Source organism: Sapajus apella, unplaced genomic scaffold, assembly GCF_009761245.1.
Source record: "Sapajus apella isolate SASKATOON/1434 unplaced genomic scaffold, GSC_monkey_1.0 scaffold25, whole genome shotgun sequence".
Lineage (NCBI taxonomy): Eukaryota > Metazoa > Chordata > Mammalia > Primates > Cebidae > Sapajus > Sapajus apella.
In genome coordinates, this window is record NW_022436965.1 from 26,076,499 (window position 1) to 26,092,609 (window position 16,111).

Below are 16,111 nucleotides of genomic sequence, written 5' to 3' on the forward strand. Positions count from 1 at the left end.
ATATATTTTAGTACTTTGATTTTCTTTTAAAAGGGGGTACAATTACATAAACAGCTTCTAACATTTCTAAAGGACTTCAATATATGCCAGTCTAGTCATATTTTGGTTCCATCTGAATATTTACTTATTCATTCACTGAGTGACTACTACACTGCATGCCAAATACAGGACTAAACAGTGAGTGAGTTTGCAAGGAAGACTGAGTCTGGATTTATCCTATAAAGCCCACACGTAATGGAAGGGAGTGACATCTTTGCCTAATTAGTGTAGTCAACAAAACTTAGCACACCAATTTAAAGATTTTTGAGCTGCCGCCAGGCATGATGGCTCACACCTGTAATCCCAGTACTTTGGAAGGCCGAGGTGGGAGAATCATGAGGTCAGGAGTTTGAGACCAGCCTGGACAAATGGTGAAACTCCATCTCTACTAAAAACAGAAAAAATTAGCTGAGTATAGCGGTGGGCGCCTGTAATCTCAGCTACTCAGGAGGCTGAGGCAGGGGAATTGCTTGAACCCAGAAGGCAGAGGTTGCTGTGAGCTGAGATCACGCCACTGCACTCCAGCCCAGGCAACAAGAGTTGAGATTCCGTCTCAAAAAAATAAAGATTTTTGAGCTGTCAGCAAAAACTAACCTAAAGAGTATGGTTCTATAATGTAATATTATACAAGACTCAGAAGTTGGGAAACATGAATTCTAATCCTGGTTCTGCTAATGTGATGAAGAACCTTAAGCCTGGCTCTTAAAAAGTACTAGAACTCTGGCCTAGTACAGTGGCTCAAGCCCGTAATCCCAGCACTTTGGGAGGCTGAAGCAGGCAGATCACTTGAGGTCAGAAGTTCAAGACCAGCCTGGGCAACACAGTGAAAATACTGAAAATAGAAAAAGACCCAAAAAAATAGCGAGGTGCGGTGGTGCATCCCTGTGGTACCAGCTACTCGGGAGGCTGAGGCAGGAGAACTACTTGAGCCTGGAGGCAGAAGTTGCAGTGAGCCAAGATCACATCACTGCACTCCAGGCTGGGCAACAGAGCTAGACCCTGTCTCATTAATTAAGTAAGTAGTAAGTACTAGAAGTCAGAGTTCTCATTTCTGAGATTAAAGGGTTTGACAAGATGATCTCTGAAGTCCCTTCCAGGTTGAACATTCTCTGATTGCATAAAGTTAAAATTGGTGCTGAAACTCACAGAAGAAAAATTTAAGTTTCTATTTCAGAAAAAAAGAGTGACACTAAGTGGAACAAATCAGAAATATACTGTTCTGTTTTGTTTAATTAAAGCTTAGTATGCTTCTTATTATCCAATATACTATGTTTCTATTATACTTTAGTAGCTATTAAAAATATAGTTCAGGGCCAGGCACATGGCTCACATCTGTAATCCCAGAACTTTGGAAGGTCATGCGGTCAGGAGTTCGACATCAGCCTGGCCAACATGGTGAAACCCCATCTCTATTAAATATATAAAAATTAGCTAGTGTGGTAGCATGTGCCTATAATCCCAGCTACTGAGGTGAGGCAAGAGAATCACTTCAACCCAAGAGGCAGAGGTTGTGGTGAGCCTGAGTGCAGATCCTGCCACTGCACCCCAGCCTAGATGACAGAGTAAGACACTGGCTCAAAAAAAAAAAAAAAAAAAAAAAAAAATTCAGTTCAGATACTCACAGAGTACTAGAACAGACAGAAGTCTTAAATAAATGAACCAACTCTTATTTTCAGAGTCCAGAGGAGGCTTATTAGGTCTATCAGCTTAATCTTTCAAAACTTACATTGGCAAATTTAAGACTTCAGCTTCTAGATGTGACTTTGCATAAAATTTCCAGATTAACTTTGAGAGAAATAACTTACTTGGCAGATCTTTTTAAATCCAGACATTTCAAAATAATTTGAAATCTAATTTGTTTTTGTCAGAAGCCTAAATGATTATTGCTTTTGGCAGAAAATTCTTCCCTTTGCATCCCTTCGAATAATTATAAAATTATTCTAATTTTCTTCTAATACATTTATGGTTTCATTTTTAAATATTTAACTGTGTAATCCACCTAAAATTGATTTTTATATGAGCTTTGACAGAGAGATCTTATTTTTAGCCAGTTATTTCATTCATTTTTCATACTAATTTGAAATGCCGTATTTAATGTGTTCTTATACACACACACCCGTGTTTTTGCCTGACCTACTCTATTTCCATTAACCCGTCATTCTATTCTGGTTCCAGTACCACACTCTACTAAATTATAATTCCTTTTAATGCTTGGTAGTTTGTCTCCAGTCCCCTTTCCTCCCTTATCTTCACCCTTTTTCAACATTTTCCCGGCCACCTTTACATGTTTATTCTAAGCTTTGTGATGATTCTGTCAAGTGTTCCTAAAATAGTCTCACTATGATTTTGATTAGGATTGTATTATACTGTTTTTGATAAAAATGGATACATTTTTTTAAAATTTGATCGCCTCTGAACTTCAGAAAATGGATACCTTTACAGACTTCTAGCAATGTTTATATCAATATTTTTAAGTCTTACAAAGTGTTTTTAAAAGTTTGTATGTTTACTATTTTATTTCTAGCTATAACGTATATTTTGTTTGCTACCATAAAGACATGCCATCATCTAAGCAACTAAAAAAGTGCTGAAAAGTACAGTGCCAAGAATAGACCCATTACATCATTAAAAACCTCCCTCCAACTGAGTCTGTGTGTGGTCCTTCAAGCAGAGGTTTTCATTTTTTTAATTGTCCTTATCCCTAACTTGCATATTTTCATCTTATTCAAAAGAACACCATGAGATACCTTGTCACATGACTTAGGAAGCCTAAATCTGTTATTTCTACCATATTTTCCTTACCTACTCAAATAACTTTGTCATAGGAAAAAAGGTGGGTTAATCTGACTGAATACAATTTGAAATTAATGAATCCAACCCAGGTCTAGTGATGACCACTTTCCCAAGCACTTGCAAATCATCCTCACATCGTTTAAACTCTTACTTGTGATTGGTAAGTATACAACATTACTCCTAGAATCAAGTCTTGTGAATTTAAGGAAAAAAGTGTGTGTGGGACAGTTTAGTTATTTTAGAGAGGTAAATGTTTCTAAAATATTCAAATCACCCTAATAAACATGGTTTGATTTCTGGAATGCATATATGACAGAGAAAGGCCATCAAAAGCCTCACCGTAGTTGAGAAAGGCATTACCTTTGCTCCACAGTCTGCTCCTTTCTGAATGCAAAATCCAATGAACCGTGGGTCTGCCACTTTTACTAATATGTTGTCAACACAGTAAACATGAATGCTCCAAATGCCTCTTTGCTCCATATCCTCCACAATATTCTGGGCTGCAAGTGCCCGATAAAGGCCACCATTCCCATCTGGAAGATAAAATAGCCCATTAGTAGCACACCAAAATCCATTATACAGGTAATACAAAGATTGTTTCAAAACTGGGGTTAAGATCCCTGAAAGCCAAAATTCACGTTACAAAGGCAAGAAAACTGAGTATCTATAAGGAAGGAATCAGGTATCAAAAAAATTAAACTATAGTATTTTGAAGGTCACTTAGCATTAACTATTCAGAGAATAACACTATCAATGTAAGATCAGGCAACCCCAAAAAATGTATCTTTTTTTATTTTTTAACTCAGCCCCTTCTAGTAATATATTGTACAATATAAAATCTTTTATCAGGCAACGATTATTTCATAAAATTTCAAGTTTTATTAACATTTGTATGATTCAAGTTAGCTCTGTATTTATAACCCTAATGCCGACAATTTCACCCATCTCAGAAATAAAAATACATAAGTATTTTATAGCAAATCATTCGTTAAACAAACAGATTGATAGGAAGGCCTAAGGTGATTTAAACTAGATACAAATAAAGCCTCCTCTTTCTCCATCTATTTATAATGGTGCTTTAATGTACTTTGTCCAATAACAACCTTAGCCAGAGCTTAAATGATGAAAAATTGGACTTCACAAAATACAGCTAAGAATAGTAACTCTTCCATTAACCCAAAAAATTAAGATGAAATAAAAGCCTACATCCAGAGAGCACCACTGTTAATATTATTTTCAGCCTTTCCTACAAGTACAGATTCACATAAATATAAATCTGTCATAAATATATATTCACATAAATATAAATCTCAATTTTATAGATTGAGATTATACTCAGAGTCACTGAATGTGGCTAGACAGGCAATACACTGTCCAATTCTAGTGGGTTCCCTTAACAAGCTGTGATATGTATGCACTACCTGGAATTGTGCAAAGCAGTGCCCCCAATCATAGGCTGTACACAGTTTTTCATTTTGTATTCTCTTACTTAACCTACTGAAATAATCTTTATCATTTAATGCCACCAGTGATTTTAATGCTATTTAAGAATTAATGCTATGTATAAACTACAATTTAGCCTCTCATTTATTAAATAGCATATGGTTTCCAAGTTTTCACTATAATAAATAATTTAGCCATGAATTTGCTACATGGCCAGGCACGGTGGCTCATGCCTGTCATCCTAGTACTTTGGAAGGCGAAGGCAGGTGGATCACTTGAGGTCAGGAGTTTGAGACCAGCCTAGCCAACGTGGTGAAACCTCATCTCTACTAAAAAAACAAAAAATTAGCTAGGCGTGGTGGTGTGTGCCTATAATCCCAGGTACACAGGAAGGTGAGGCAGGAGAATCGCTTGAACCGAGGAGGCAAAGGTTGCAGTGAGCCAAGATCATGCCACTGCACTCCAGCCTGGGCAACAGAGTGAGACTCTGTCTCAAAAATTTAAAAAAATAAAAAATAAAATAACTTGAGAATGAATACCCTGAACGCTGCTCGAATTGCTACATAAAGCAGACATTCACAACAAGTGTATCCATTCTACCAATGGGCATTTTTATCTATTTAAATCATTTCCAAACTGCAAAAAATACATAAATTTTAATTTTTAAATACCTAAATCACCATGTTAAAAAGAAAACAACATTTGATGATTTGTGTTATTATCCTTTCTAGTCATCATTAAATAAGGATGATTACAAACCTGGAGCCATAGAAACTTTGTTCTTCTCTTCCAAAATAATTTTCCCATCAAAACTCATGGCAGGGAGCATTCCTTGCTGAAAAAAGATTACATTCTCTTTTTTTAAACCGAAGTACTTGTGCTTGGTGAAGAACTCCTTTGTAGATTCCATTGTTCTGCCACTGGTCATTATATACCTTACAAGAGAAAATTACATCTTCTAAGCAATAGTGCTAGGGAGATTAGGGCAAAATAAAGCTTTATCTATTTTCTAAGCTAAAGATATCTCTGAAAGCACTTGCTCATTATTTTGACTTCCTTCATTTTTTTTGGGGTAAGACACATTTATTAGCTATTACCCAAGGGGAATTTCTTTCAGTAATTTCATCAACCCTTATGTATAAAATAAATCTACTTAACAATATTAAACATACTAAACACACCTCCTTCCAGAGAACCTATTAAATGGCTTAAGTAAACATTTTAGAACTCTGTGAAAGTGTATTTCAAATTTAAAACTCCTATTCTGAGTAAACAGACAGAAAAGGGCAACTGTAATATAGTTTCATGATCTCTTGGGATTCTTTTTATTAAAATTTGAAATGCAATCTGGGCTCTGGCAACTCTCCATTTAAAAATCATAAAAGTATAATTACACTTTCTGTTGTCCCAAAAATCCAACCCATGCTAGTGTGGCAAAGAAGAAAAAAATTATATCTACAACTATAATTAGTGACTGTGGTAGCTTTTGCCCTGACCAGAATGTAAACTACATTTAAGAAGAGATTTTTGTCTGTTTGGGTTACTGATTTATCCTCAACACCTAGAAACAGGCACTCAATATTTGTTAAATAAATAAACAAAATGGTATCATTTCATACCACAGGAGCTTTCTGTTTAACAAATTATCCGGAGTATTTTGAACTGCAGGTACAAAAGGTTTGGATATATTTGGAAGATGACAAAAGAAGTGGCTAAACTTCTCTGCCTAAGAAAAGAACAAGGCCAGTCATGGTGGCTCATGCCTGTAATCCCAGCACTTTCAGAGTGTGAGGAGATCACAAAGTCAGGAGATCCGATACCATTCTGGCTAGCACAGTAAAACCTTGTCTCTACTACAAATACAAAAAAATTAGTCAGGTGTGGTGGCATGCGCCTGTGGTCCCAGCTACTCAGGAGGCTGAGGCAGGAGAATCACTTTTGAACCCGGGAGGCAAAGGTTGCAGTGAGCCGAGATCGCTTTACTGCACTCCAGCCTGGATGACAGAGCAAGACTCTGTCTCAAAAAAAAAAAAAAAAAGAAAAGAAAAGAAATTCTGAGTTGTGAGGAGATGGAAGAAAGAGAGGGAAGAAAATTCAACATAATAGTAAGAGGCCAGGGCTGCAAGTAGAACGTTGGCCACTTAGAACACAGATGTTCCTCCAAATCCCCCACAGGAGTCAAGATGAACAAAACAGTTCAGAGCAGGCCAGTACTCATAGTGTGCAGAGCTAGAAAAGCTAGGAAAATTACAGAAAGCATATTTTTAAAGGCATCAGAGAGCTTCAGAGGCAAAACAGATTGGAACTAAACATCCAGAAAAAGAATCTTTTAAAAGAGAACTGAGTCTATACAGCTGTCTTGTTCTGAGGGCATCTGCTGATTTGGGGTACGGGCTAGCAGTGGAGAATCTGGCCTGGACCAAAGGCTGCTGCTGGGGGACAGGAACTAGCGGAGCTTTTGTTGATCACATGGGACTGAAATAACAAGACAGGGACTTGGGGGACCTCAAACACACAGCTGAGATTCCCCTCAAAACATGCTAATCTCCGAAACTGCCCTGGGAAAGAGATCAAAGAGCTGAACCAAAAACTTCTAAAAAGCAAAGCAGGATCTAGGAAACTAGCACTAGCTAGACACAGTGGCTCACACCTGTAATCCCGGAATTTTGGGAGGTCAAAGTGGGCAGATTGCTTAAGCTCAGGAATTTGAGACCAGCCTAGGTAGCAAGTGAAACCATGTCTCTACAAAAAATTAGCCAGGCACAGTGGCGAGTGCCCATAGTCCCAGCTACTGGGGAGGCTGAGGCAGGAGGATGGCTTGAGACCAGGAGGCAAAGGTGGCAGTGAGCTGAAACTGCACCATTACACTCCAGCCTGGGTGACTGAGCCAGACTCTGTCTCAAAAAAAAAAAAAAAAAAGGAACTAACACTAATCAAGGTGGAGGCCCTGAGAACCTGAGAATACGGCATACCAGCAGAGGCTGAGGACACGAGTATGGCCCAGAAGTCAATGCAGCTTTCGCCTGGTGTGTATGTGGAAGAGGCATGGGTGTGGGAGAGCTAAATAACCTGGTACTTGAAAATATGACTTTCTAGATGGAGAGAACTCACTGAGTACTTTAAGCTACTCAGGAATATAAAAGTTGGTGGTGAGTATATGTTGCTCATTAAGTCAACAGTGGTCATCTATCAAGCAATAATATATATTACTTTTAATATATAAAGTACACCTCCCAAGAAAATCAATAGTAACAAGTAATATGTCTGCTTATGAATAAAGTGAATATGCATTTTGAATATTATAAAACAATATATGTTCAATCACACTAAAATAATGAGACGTATCTTACCACGGAATAATGCATTTGTTGCCATAGTATTTTTCAGCCACCTGTTGTAGCTTCAGGATACGCTCTGCTTGAATCTGGAAAAGTGTCTTATGGGATGGCAAACCAACATCATACATCCCCTTAGGGTATAAAACGCCGAGTCTTGTCCCCTGCCCACCAGCTAGAAGAAGAACTGCTACTTTATTCTGAGAAATCTGGAAAAGTCCTAGAAAAGAAAACACTTGTATCACAAAACCTCCACAATTCAACAATTTAGTATTAACTATACATAGGCAGCAGCAAAGACTCATCAAAAGGGAAGTAAAGTGATGCAGCTGCCTTGTCCTGAGGTCATTTGCTAATTTGGGGTACAGGCTAGTGGTAGAGAATCTGGCTTGGACCAAAGGCTGCTTGCTGCTTTTATTGATAACATGGGACTGAAATAACAAGATAGGGACTTATTGACATAAGGCACAGAGAACACAGATCTACATAGAATGGTGGATGACTATCTTGCTAAAAAAAAATTATATTATTAAAACAATTAAATTTATATAACCCAACCAAATACCAAACAATGAACAATGTATTTTAATGAACTAAATATTTCTTGCTGATAATGTTAGTAGGCAAGAACCAAGAGATATTATACATGTTTTGCAAAAATTTGACTAATAATAGATATGGCAAGTCAAGAAAAAGAACAAAAGAAAATATCAAAGTCAGGATGAATGACGACAGAATCAAATTACTTCCAGCCTATAATAGATAATTAATGAGCATGCAAGTATAGCACGTAAGCTATATAAAGAAAAGAAATTTTTAGTTAGGAAAACAGTAAAGTATAATGGTTGAGAACTCAGGCTCTGAAGTTAGCATTTCTGGTTTGAAACCCAACTCAACAGAATGAACTTGGGATATCACCTGCAAAGGGCATCAGAAGTCTTTGTAGCGTGATGAAAATGTGCTATGTTGATTGGGATGGTAGTTACATGGGTATACATTTGTTAAAACATGAAATTGGTTGGGCACAGTGGCTCGCCCCTGTAATCCCAGCACTTTGGGAGGCTGAGGCGGGTGGATCACCTGAGGTCAAGAGTTTGAGACCAGCCTGGCCAACATGGCAAAACCCGTCTCTACTAAAAATACAAAAATTAGCCAGGCATGGTGGTGCACAGCTGTAGGCTGAAACAGGAGAATCACTTGAACTCAGGAGGCAGAGGTTGCAGTGAGCTGAGATCACGCCACTGCACTCCAGCCTGGGTAACAAAGCGAGATTCAAACAAAAAACAAAAACATATAACTACAAAGCAGGCAGATCACTTGAGGCCAGAAATTCAAGAACAGACCAACCTGGCTAATATAGCAAAACCCCGTCTCTACTAAAAATACAAAAAATTAGCCAGGCATGGTGGCATGTGCCTGTAATCCTAGCTACTCAGGAGTCTGAGGCAGAGAATTGCTTCAACCTAGGAGGCGGAGGTTGCAGTGAGCCAAGAACTTGCCACTGAACACCAGCCTGGGTGACAGTGAGATTATCTCAAAAACAAAACAAAACAAAACAAAACAAAAAAACTAGCGCATTTTACTACATGCAGATGTAAATATATAGTAATACAATTTATTAAAATGAATTTTTTTAGGCCAGGCATGGTGGCTCACGCCTGTAATCCCAGCACTTTGGGAGGCTGAAGTGGGAGGATTACCTGAGGTCAGGAGTTATAGACAAGACTAACCAACATGGCAAAATCCCATCTCTACTAAAAATACAAAAATTAGCCAGGCATGGTGGCAGGCACCTGTAATCCCAGCTACTCAGGAGGCTGAGGCAGGAGAATCACTTTAACCCAGGAGGTGAAGGATGCAGTGAGTTGAGATCGTCCACTGCACTCTAGCCTAGGCGACAGAGCAGGACTCTATCTCAAAAATACATAAATAAATAAAATGCATTTTTCAAAAACAGGCCATCTATGCCAGCTCAGAAGAATGTAAGACTCAGAGTATTTTCATTACTGATTTATTTCTTTGGTCTGGAAGGCTGTCAATTTTTGCCAGTTGAATATTCAGCAATAAGTAGTCATCAAGCATAATGCTGGAATAAAAATATTATTTCTTCCCAGCATTTTGGGAGGCTAAGGCGGGCAGATCATCTGAGGTCAGGAGTTCAAGACCAGCCTGACCAACATGGAGAACCCATCTCTAAAAAAAAGAAAAATAAATGTTATTCTTTGAACCAAAATAAAGATGGATTTGAGATCCAAATACAAATAAATGTAACTATAAAAGCTACAAAAGAGCTCTCAGTCTGCATTAAAGGAAAAAAAAATCTTGCCATAATCCATTCCTAAGACCCATCTTTTCATTCAAAAGTGGACAGTCTCCATACCACAAGGCAGAGAAGCTTGTGAGAAGAGGCTATGTGGAAATTGGGTCTCTGGTAAGCTAGAAAAACTATAAAATTAAAGTCATGGTAAAAGGTTTTGTTCTTGTTTTCTGAGTTTCACACTTTCATTAGAATTCTTGGCAATTTTGTGAACAAACCTGGCCATCGACCACAACTGTTGGCTGAGACAGAGGATGCAGTGGTGGCAACTATCAATTATTATTTTAAAATCCTTGGGTCATGTGGGTTTATTTCATTTACCAACTTTGTGCTTTATTTGTTTTTGATATATTTGGTTTTGTTGTTGTTGTTTGAGACGAAGTTTTACTCTTGTTGCCCAGGCTGGGGTGCAGTGGCACAATCGTGGCTCACCACAATCTCCGCCTCCTGGGTTCAAGCGATTCTCCTGCCTCAGCCTCTGGAGCAGCTGGGATTACAGGGGCTTGCCACCATACCCAGCTAATTTTTGTATTTTTAGTAAAGATGGGGTTTCATCATGTTGGCCAGACTGGTCTCGAACTCCTGGCCTCATGATCCGCCTGCCTCGGCCTCCCAAAGTGCTGGGATTACAGGCGTGAGCCACTGTGCCCAGCCGATGTACTGGGTTTTCTTTAATACACTAGTAAGTCAACAACATAAAGAAAAATAAGCCCATTATAAATTTAGAGCCAGTTCTGATTTTTTTTTTTTTTTTTTTTTTGAGACAGACTCTCACATTGTCACCCAGGCTGGAGTACAGTGGCACAATCTTGGCTCACTGCAACCTACACTTCCTGGGTTCAAGTGATCCTCCCACCTCAGCCTCCCATGTAGCTGAGACTACAGGTGCATGGGAGACTGGGGTCTCACCACGCTGCTCAGGCTGGTCTCGAACTCCTGGGCTCAAGTGACCCGCCCACCTCAGCCTCCCAAAGTGCTGGGATTACAGGCGTGACCCACCATGCCCAGCCTATTCCAGCTATTTTTTCAATTTAAAACCTCAAAAGCACATTATATATTTTCATAATTTTCACCTTTGATATGAAGCTGATCTTAGCTACCTGAGAAATCTTCTTTCTTCCTTCCCTAAAACCAGAATTGTCCTTGTTAACTCCATAGCATTTAACTGTATTTCATCAAAGAATTTGAAAATAAGAACATAAAATCAGGAGTAACCAAAATAGAACCCAAAACAGTAACTATAATCTAAGAGGCAGGTACTGTGTAATTTTCACCACTTTAGAGATAATATACTCAGAGAAGTTAAGAGTCTCGCCCAGGGTCACAGAGCTAGTAAATATCAATCAGGATTAGAACCTGACTCCAGGACGTCTTCACCACCATACCACCCTGCTACCAGAAGTGTGTTGCCTTTTGTTTTCAGTCTGTCTTACCCACCATCCTTAACAAAAAAACTGTTGAGCAAGAAGAACCAACATTCTCCAAAACTTCCCAAACACTGAAATTTTTAACAGCCATTCTGAGTTTGCATTTGCCTTAAGCAAGACCCATAACCACTATACAAAATAACTGAGATGTAGAAATTTAAAGGGAACACTGTTTTATATTTGGTTATTTCCTGAATTATATCAAATAAACTATGGTTTCTAGAAAACAAGGCCAGGCGTGGTGGCTCATGCCTGTAATCCCAGCACTTTGGGAGGCCGAGGCAGGTGGATCACAAGGTCAGGAGTTCAAGACGATCCTGGCCAACTTGGTGAAACTCCATCTCTACTAAAAATACAAAAATTAGCCAGGTGTGGTGGCTCACACCTGTACTCAGGAGGCTGAGGCAGGAGAATTGCTTGAACCTAGGAGGGAGAAGTTACAGTGAGCCGCGATTGTGCTACTGCACTCCAGCCTCGGCAACAAGAGCAAAACTCTTTCTCAAAAATAAATAAATAAATGAAAAGTTTTGCTAGCCAGCAGCTCACAGTGGCCTCACTCTTTATTCAGATAAATGGCACGTGTTTGTTTCCTCAACTCCTGCTCACTCTTCAGTGCTTCTTTCCATCTCTGAACCTGATAACCAGTCCGGTTACCACTTAACAATGGCACTGAGATGATGCCAACCAGATGTACTTTACCAGGTAGATATCCATTTACATCTCATCTCTGTCTAACCACAACTATTATAATGAACTACAACACAATCCACATATATTTGCAATAAAAAGGTTCTGCATTAACTTCTTCCTGTTTACACATCTCACTTATGAGCAAACAGCGAAAAACAAGAGAAAAGGCAGCAGTCCCTGGAGAATCAAGGCCAGCTGTAATTCACAAATGAAATGCAGCTACAGCTATTGTTCATAGTATCAAATTGTGTGTATACTAGCTGAAGTACTCAGTACTCATCTACTTCAGCTCTGTTACTACAATAAAGCTGCAATGTTTATCAAAAGTATGTACCACATAAACTAGTATCTGTCTTATGATGACAGATAAAATGCTGTTTTGAATTAAGTGGGCCCATAAAAGTCAATAAGCCTTTTTGGTTATATGGCAATTATACATTATTTAAAGCTGTGTTTGTCATAACATAAATTTTATATGGCAGCACAGCACCTACCTGAAAAATGTCAACTAATTACAAATGTATTTAAACCCATGTGACAATTAGGAAATCACAAATTTTTATCCTAAAGCTACTTCTGCAGAACTACTGAAAAACACTGAAAAGTTCATCAATCACCCTTTCTCTCTCTCCATGATAAGACATAAGAGTTAATACCTTTCCTACCCAAGGGAACTCAACACAGGCAAAACTGAAATTGAAATTGAAAAAAGGAGCGAGGCACAGTGGCTCACACCTATAAATCCCAGCACCTGGGACGTGGCTCACACCTGTAATCCAGCACTTGGGATGCCAAGTTAGGTAGATCACTTGAGGTCAGGAGTTAGAGACCACTCTGGCCAACATGGTGAAACCCCATCTCTGCTAAAAATACAAAAATTAGCTGGGTGTGGTGGCAGGTGCCTATAATCCCAGCTACTGGGGAGGCTGAGACAGAAGAATTGCTTTAGCCCAGGAGGCAGAGGTTGCAGTGAGCTGAGATCGCGCCACAGCACTCCAGCCTGAGCCGAGACTCTGTCTCAAAAAAAAAAAAAAAAAATCAGAAGTTGGAAAAAAAAAAAAAAAATCAAGCCAGACTCACACATTTCCAAGGCTGGAGTATATGTCTCTCCCTGGAGAGTCATGCATTGCAGGCCCAAGAAAATCTGAGCACTTTTACTGATAACATTCACAAAAAACAGAGAGAAAAGTTCACAGTGGCTGTCAGAGGTCAAATGCTTCCTGGATAACTTCCTACTTGGACTCGTTCCTCCTGTACACTTTAATTTGGGCATGTGCTGAAACAAGGAAGACAGCACAGGTCCTTTTGGAGTAATGCACTGTCAGAACTCCAGGACAAGTGGAGTAGGGTAAACAGGCTATTCAACTGGTAGAAATAAAGGAAAGCTATCCAAGAAAGTTAGTCAGAGGGAATAATTTAAGTCTTTAATTTTTAATCAAGTTATCGCTGAAACTATATTTCCCCAAAATGGTTAAGCACAAAAAGCAGCCTAATCACAAAAATCTCTATCTGAACCAGTTTTAGGTAACAGAGATTCCATTAGATGATTTTCACTAGGTATAACAATGGCATGTGATTAGTAAGAAAACACCCATATATTTAGAGATGGATACCAAACTATATGAGGATAAAAATAAAATGATGTTTGGAATTTGCCAAAAAATACTGCAGCAAAGGAAAAAAAAAAAAAAAAAAAGAGGGTGAGAGAAAGCAAAAGGAGCAAAAATTCCTTAACTTTTAATCAAGGTGACTTATGTGGGGGTTCACTATACTGATTTTGCAGCTAACTATTTGTTTCAAAATAGCCTTGACATTTTTCATGATAACAAATGCTTGTGCAGGCTACAAAACTAAACACAAACCACAACCCCAAGATATGCATATGTGTGTATGTGAAAGAAAATACTATAAAATATTACTATCAAGTATCTGTATGGTGGAATTACAGAGATTTGTATTTTTTCCTTTGTAATGTTTAGTATTTTGCAGTTTCTCTAAAATAAACATGTATTACTTTCAAAATAAAACAAATATATTAAAAACATCAATATCCTAGATTTAAGAAAATGAAGAGGAGATAATGTTAAGAATATACCTCTTGGACCGGGCAAGGTAGCTCACGCCTGTAATAACAGCACTTTGGGAGGCCGAGGTGGGCAGATCACTTGAGGTCGGGAGCTCGAGACTAGCCTGACCAACATGTGAGCTGAGCACAGCACCTACCTGAAAAATGTTAACTAATTATAAATGTATTTAAATCCATGTGACAATTAGGAAATTAAACCCTGCCTCTACTAAAAATACAAAAATTAGCCAGGTGTGGTGGCAGACATTTGTAATCCCAGTTATTGGGAGGCTGACACAGGAGAATTGCTTAAACCTAGGGTGGAGTTTGCAGTACACCAAGATCACACCACTGTACTCCAGCCTGGGTGACAGAGCGAGACTCCATCTCAAAAAAAAAAAAAGAATGTATTTCTTCTAAACAATCCATTTACTTTTCTACAATAGTGCTATATGGTAGAGAAGCATCATTATGATTAATAGGAAAATGTCTCGTAGGCAAAAAAGGCTAAGACTGAATAGTAATTAGATACTATAAGACTGATAGATTTGTGTTCAAATAAGCATGCATTTGTTTTAATAAAGAAGAAGAATTTTTATCAAGCAAACAGGTTTTTCCAGTGTTTACCAAATTTACCAAATCTTTACCAAAATTACAGATTCTCATCAAAGCTTCTTTTTTTTTTTTTTAAAGAGATGGGATTTCACCAAGCTGGTCAGGCTGGTCTCGAACTCCTGACCTCAAGTGATTTGCCCGTCTCAGCCTCCCATAGTGCTGGGATTACAGGGGTGAGCCACCGCACCCGGCCTCGTCAGGGCTGCTAATTACTTCTCTTTCAAGATCTCAGCTTTGTAAAATAAAGATTTTCTAGTTGCTCCTCTTCATTTTCTACAACTGGCCAGAAAACTTCAAGAATTAAAGCAAGATCTCTCTTTAACAAGGAGCACAGTGATCACTTACATTCTTCCTTCAGAAATAATTTTTCACTCTAGTTGTAAAAATGTCCGTTATCATCTGAATAATTACCAAATACTTTGCAATTATTGGACAATGGTTTTATTCCCCCATTCTACGGGTGTTAGGGGTAAAAAAATGTCATTGATACAATTACCAGGATCCTCCTGCTACCTGAAATACAATGCCATAATCGTCCCAGTGGCTTCTCTTCCCTTTGATAACTTACTGCAGAAACTTCATTTTGTTATGAATTTGCAGACACATGGCAGTTTCTGGCTAAGTGAAAAGGATATAATGTCAACATAAAGTCTCCGTCTCCACCCTTACTGTTTAAGCTACAAATAAATATCTTTCACTTGACACTAAGCCAAAAGGAAGTTTGTACTGTGTTATGCTATACTTGGTTCTAATAGTTCTGGATTTTAGTTTACATGAAAAGTCGTAACTGTAGACTAGCTCCACTTAGTCCAACAAAAAGGCCATAAAGAAGACTCAAATTATAGGGTATCTTAACTGTGGCTTATGTTCCCCATTACACAAGGTCAAAGCTTTGACTTTCCATTAGAGTTATTACTAAGACTTCACCCCCTTAAAATCCCAAGGAAAAATACAGGCAACTGGGATACTAGAGGGTAAAGAAAGGACTGTGTGGCTTTTGGCTTGGAATGGTAGCCTTTTTGAAACCCAGGGAAGGAGGGAAAGATTTGTGAATCCAAAGTAACGAAGTCATGGTATCATTGAAACTCTTCATTCCCAAGGATACATCTAGGCATCATTCTCTCACATCTTAGTGACAAAGCCCTATTTTAAGTAAAAAGCTAGGATAGCTACTATCAAGCATTTTACATCTGGAAAGCACCTTCTCAAAGAAGATTCAATTATTTTCAAACTATTTTTAAACCTCTAAATTCTTTTAAATAAAACCTCATGTAAAGATCAAATACACTGAACAGAAAAAAGCAGAACTACTCATGGTGGAGGATAAAGGGGTTGGAGTCCTACCAGTTTAGTATCTGCTCCCCCCTCCCTATAAGAGGCAGCTTCC

At 38.5% G+C, this 16,111-nt stretch overlaps 1 protein-coding gene across 8 annotated transcripts in view; it reads right to left on the reverse strand.

Moving 5' to 3' along the window:
• The window catches only part of UAP1 (UDP-N-acetylglucosamine pyrophosphorylase 1), a 36,118-nt gene that overhangs the window by 13,405 nt on the left and 6,602 nt on the right, over window positions 1–16,111 (reverse strand). For all 8 annotated transcript variants that reach the window (XM_032291568.1, XM_032291570.1, XM_032291564.1 and 5 more), the window contains 3 exons: window positions 7,626–7,830; window positions 5,035–5,210; window positions 3,193–3,365 (listed from right to left, as the gene is read on the reverse strand). In XM_032291568.1, the coding sequence (XP_032147459.1) occupies window positions 3,193–3,365; window positions 5,035–5,210; window positions 7,626–7,830 (554 nt within the window). The remainder of the gene's footprint in view (window positions 1–3,192; window positions 3,366–5,034; window positions 5,211–7,625; window positions 7,831–16,111) is intronic.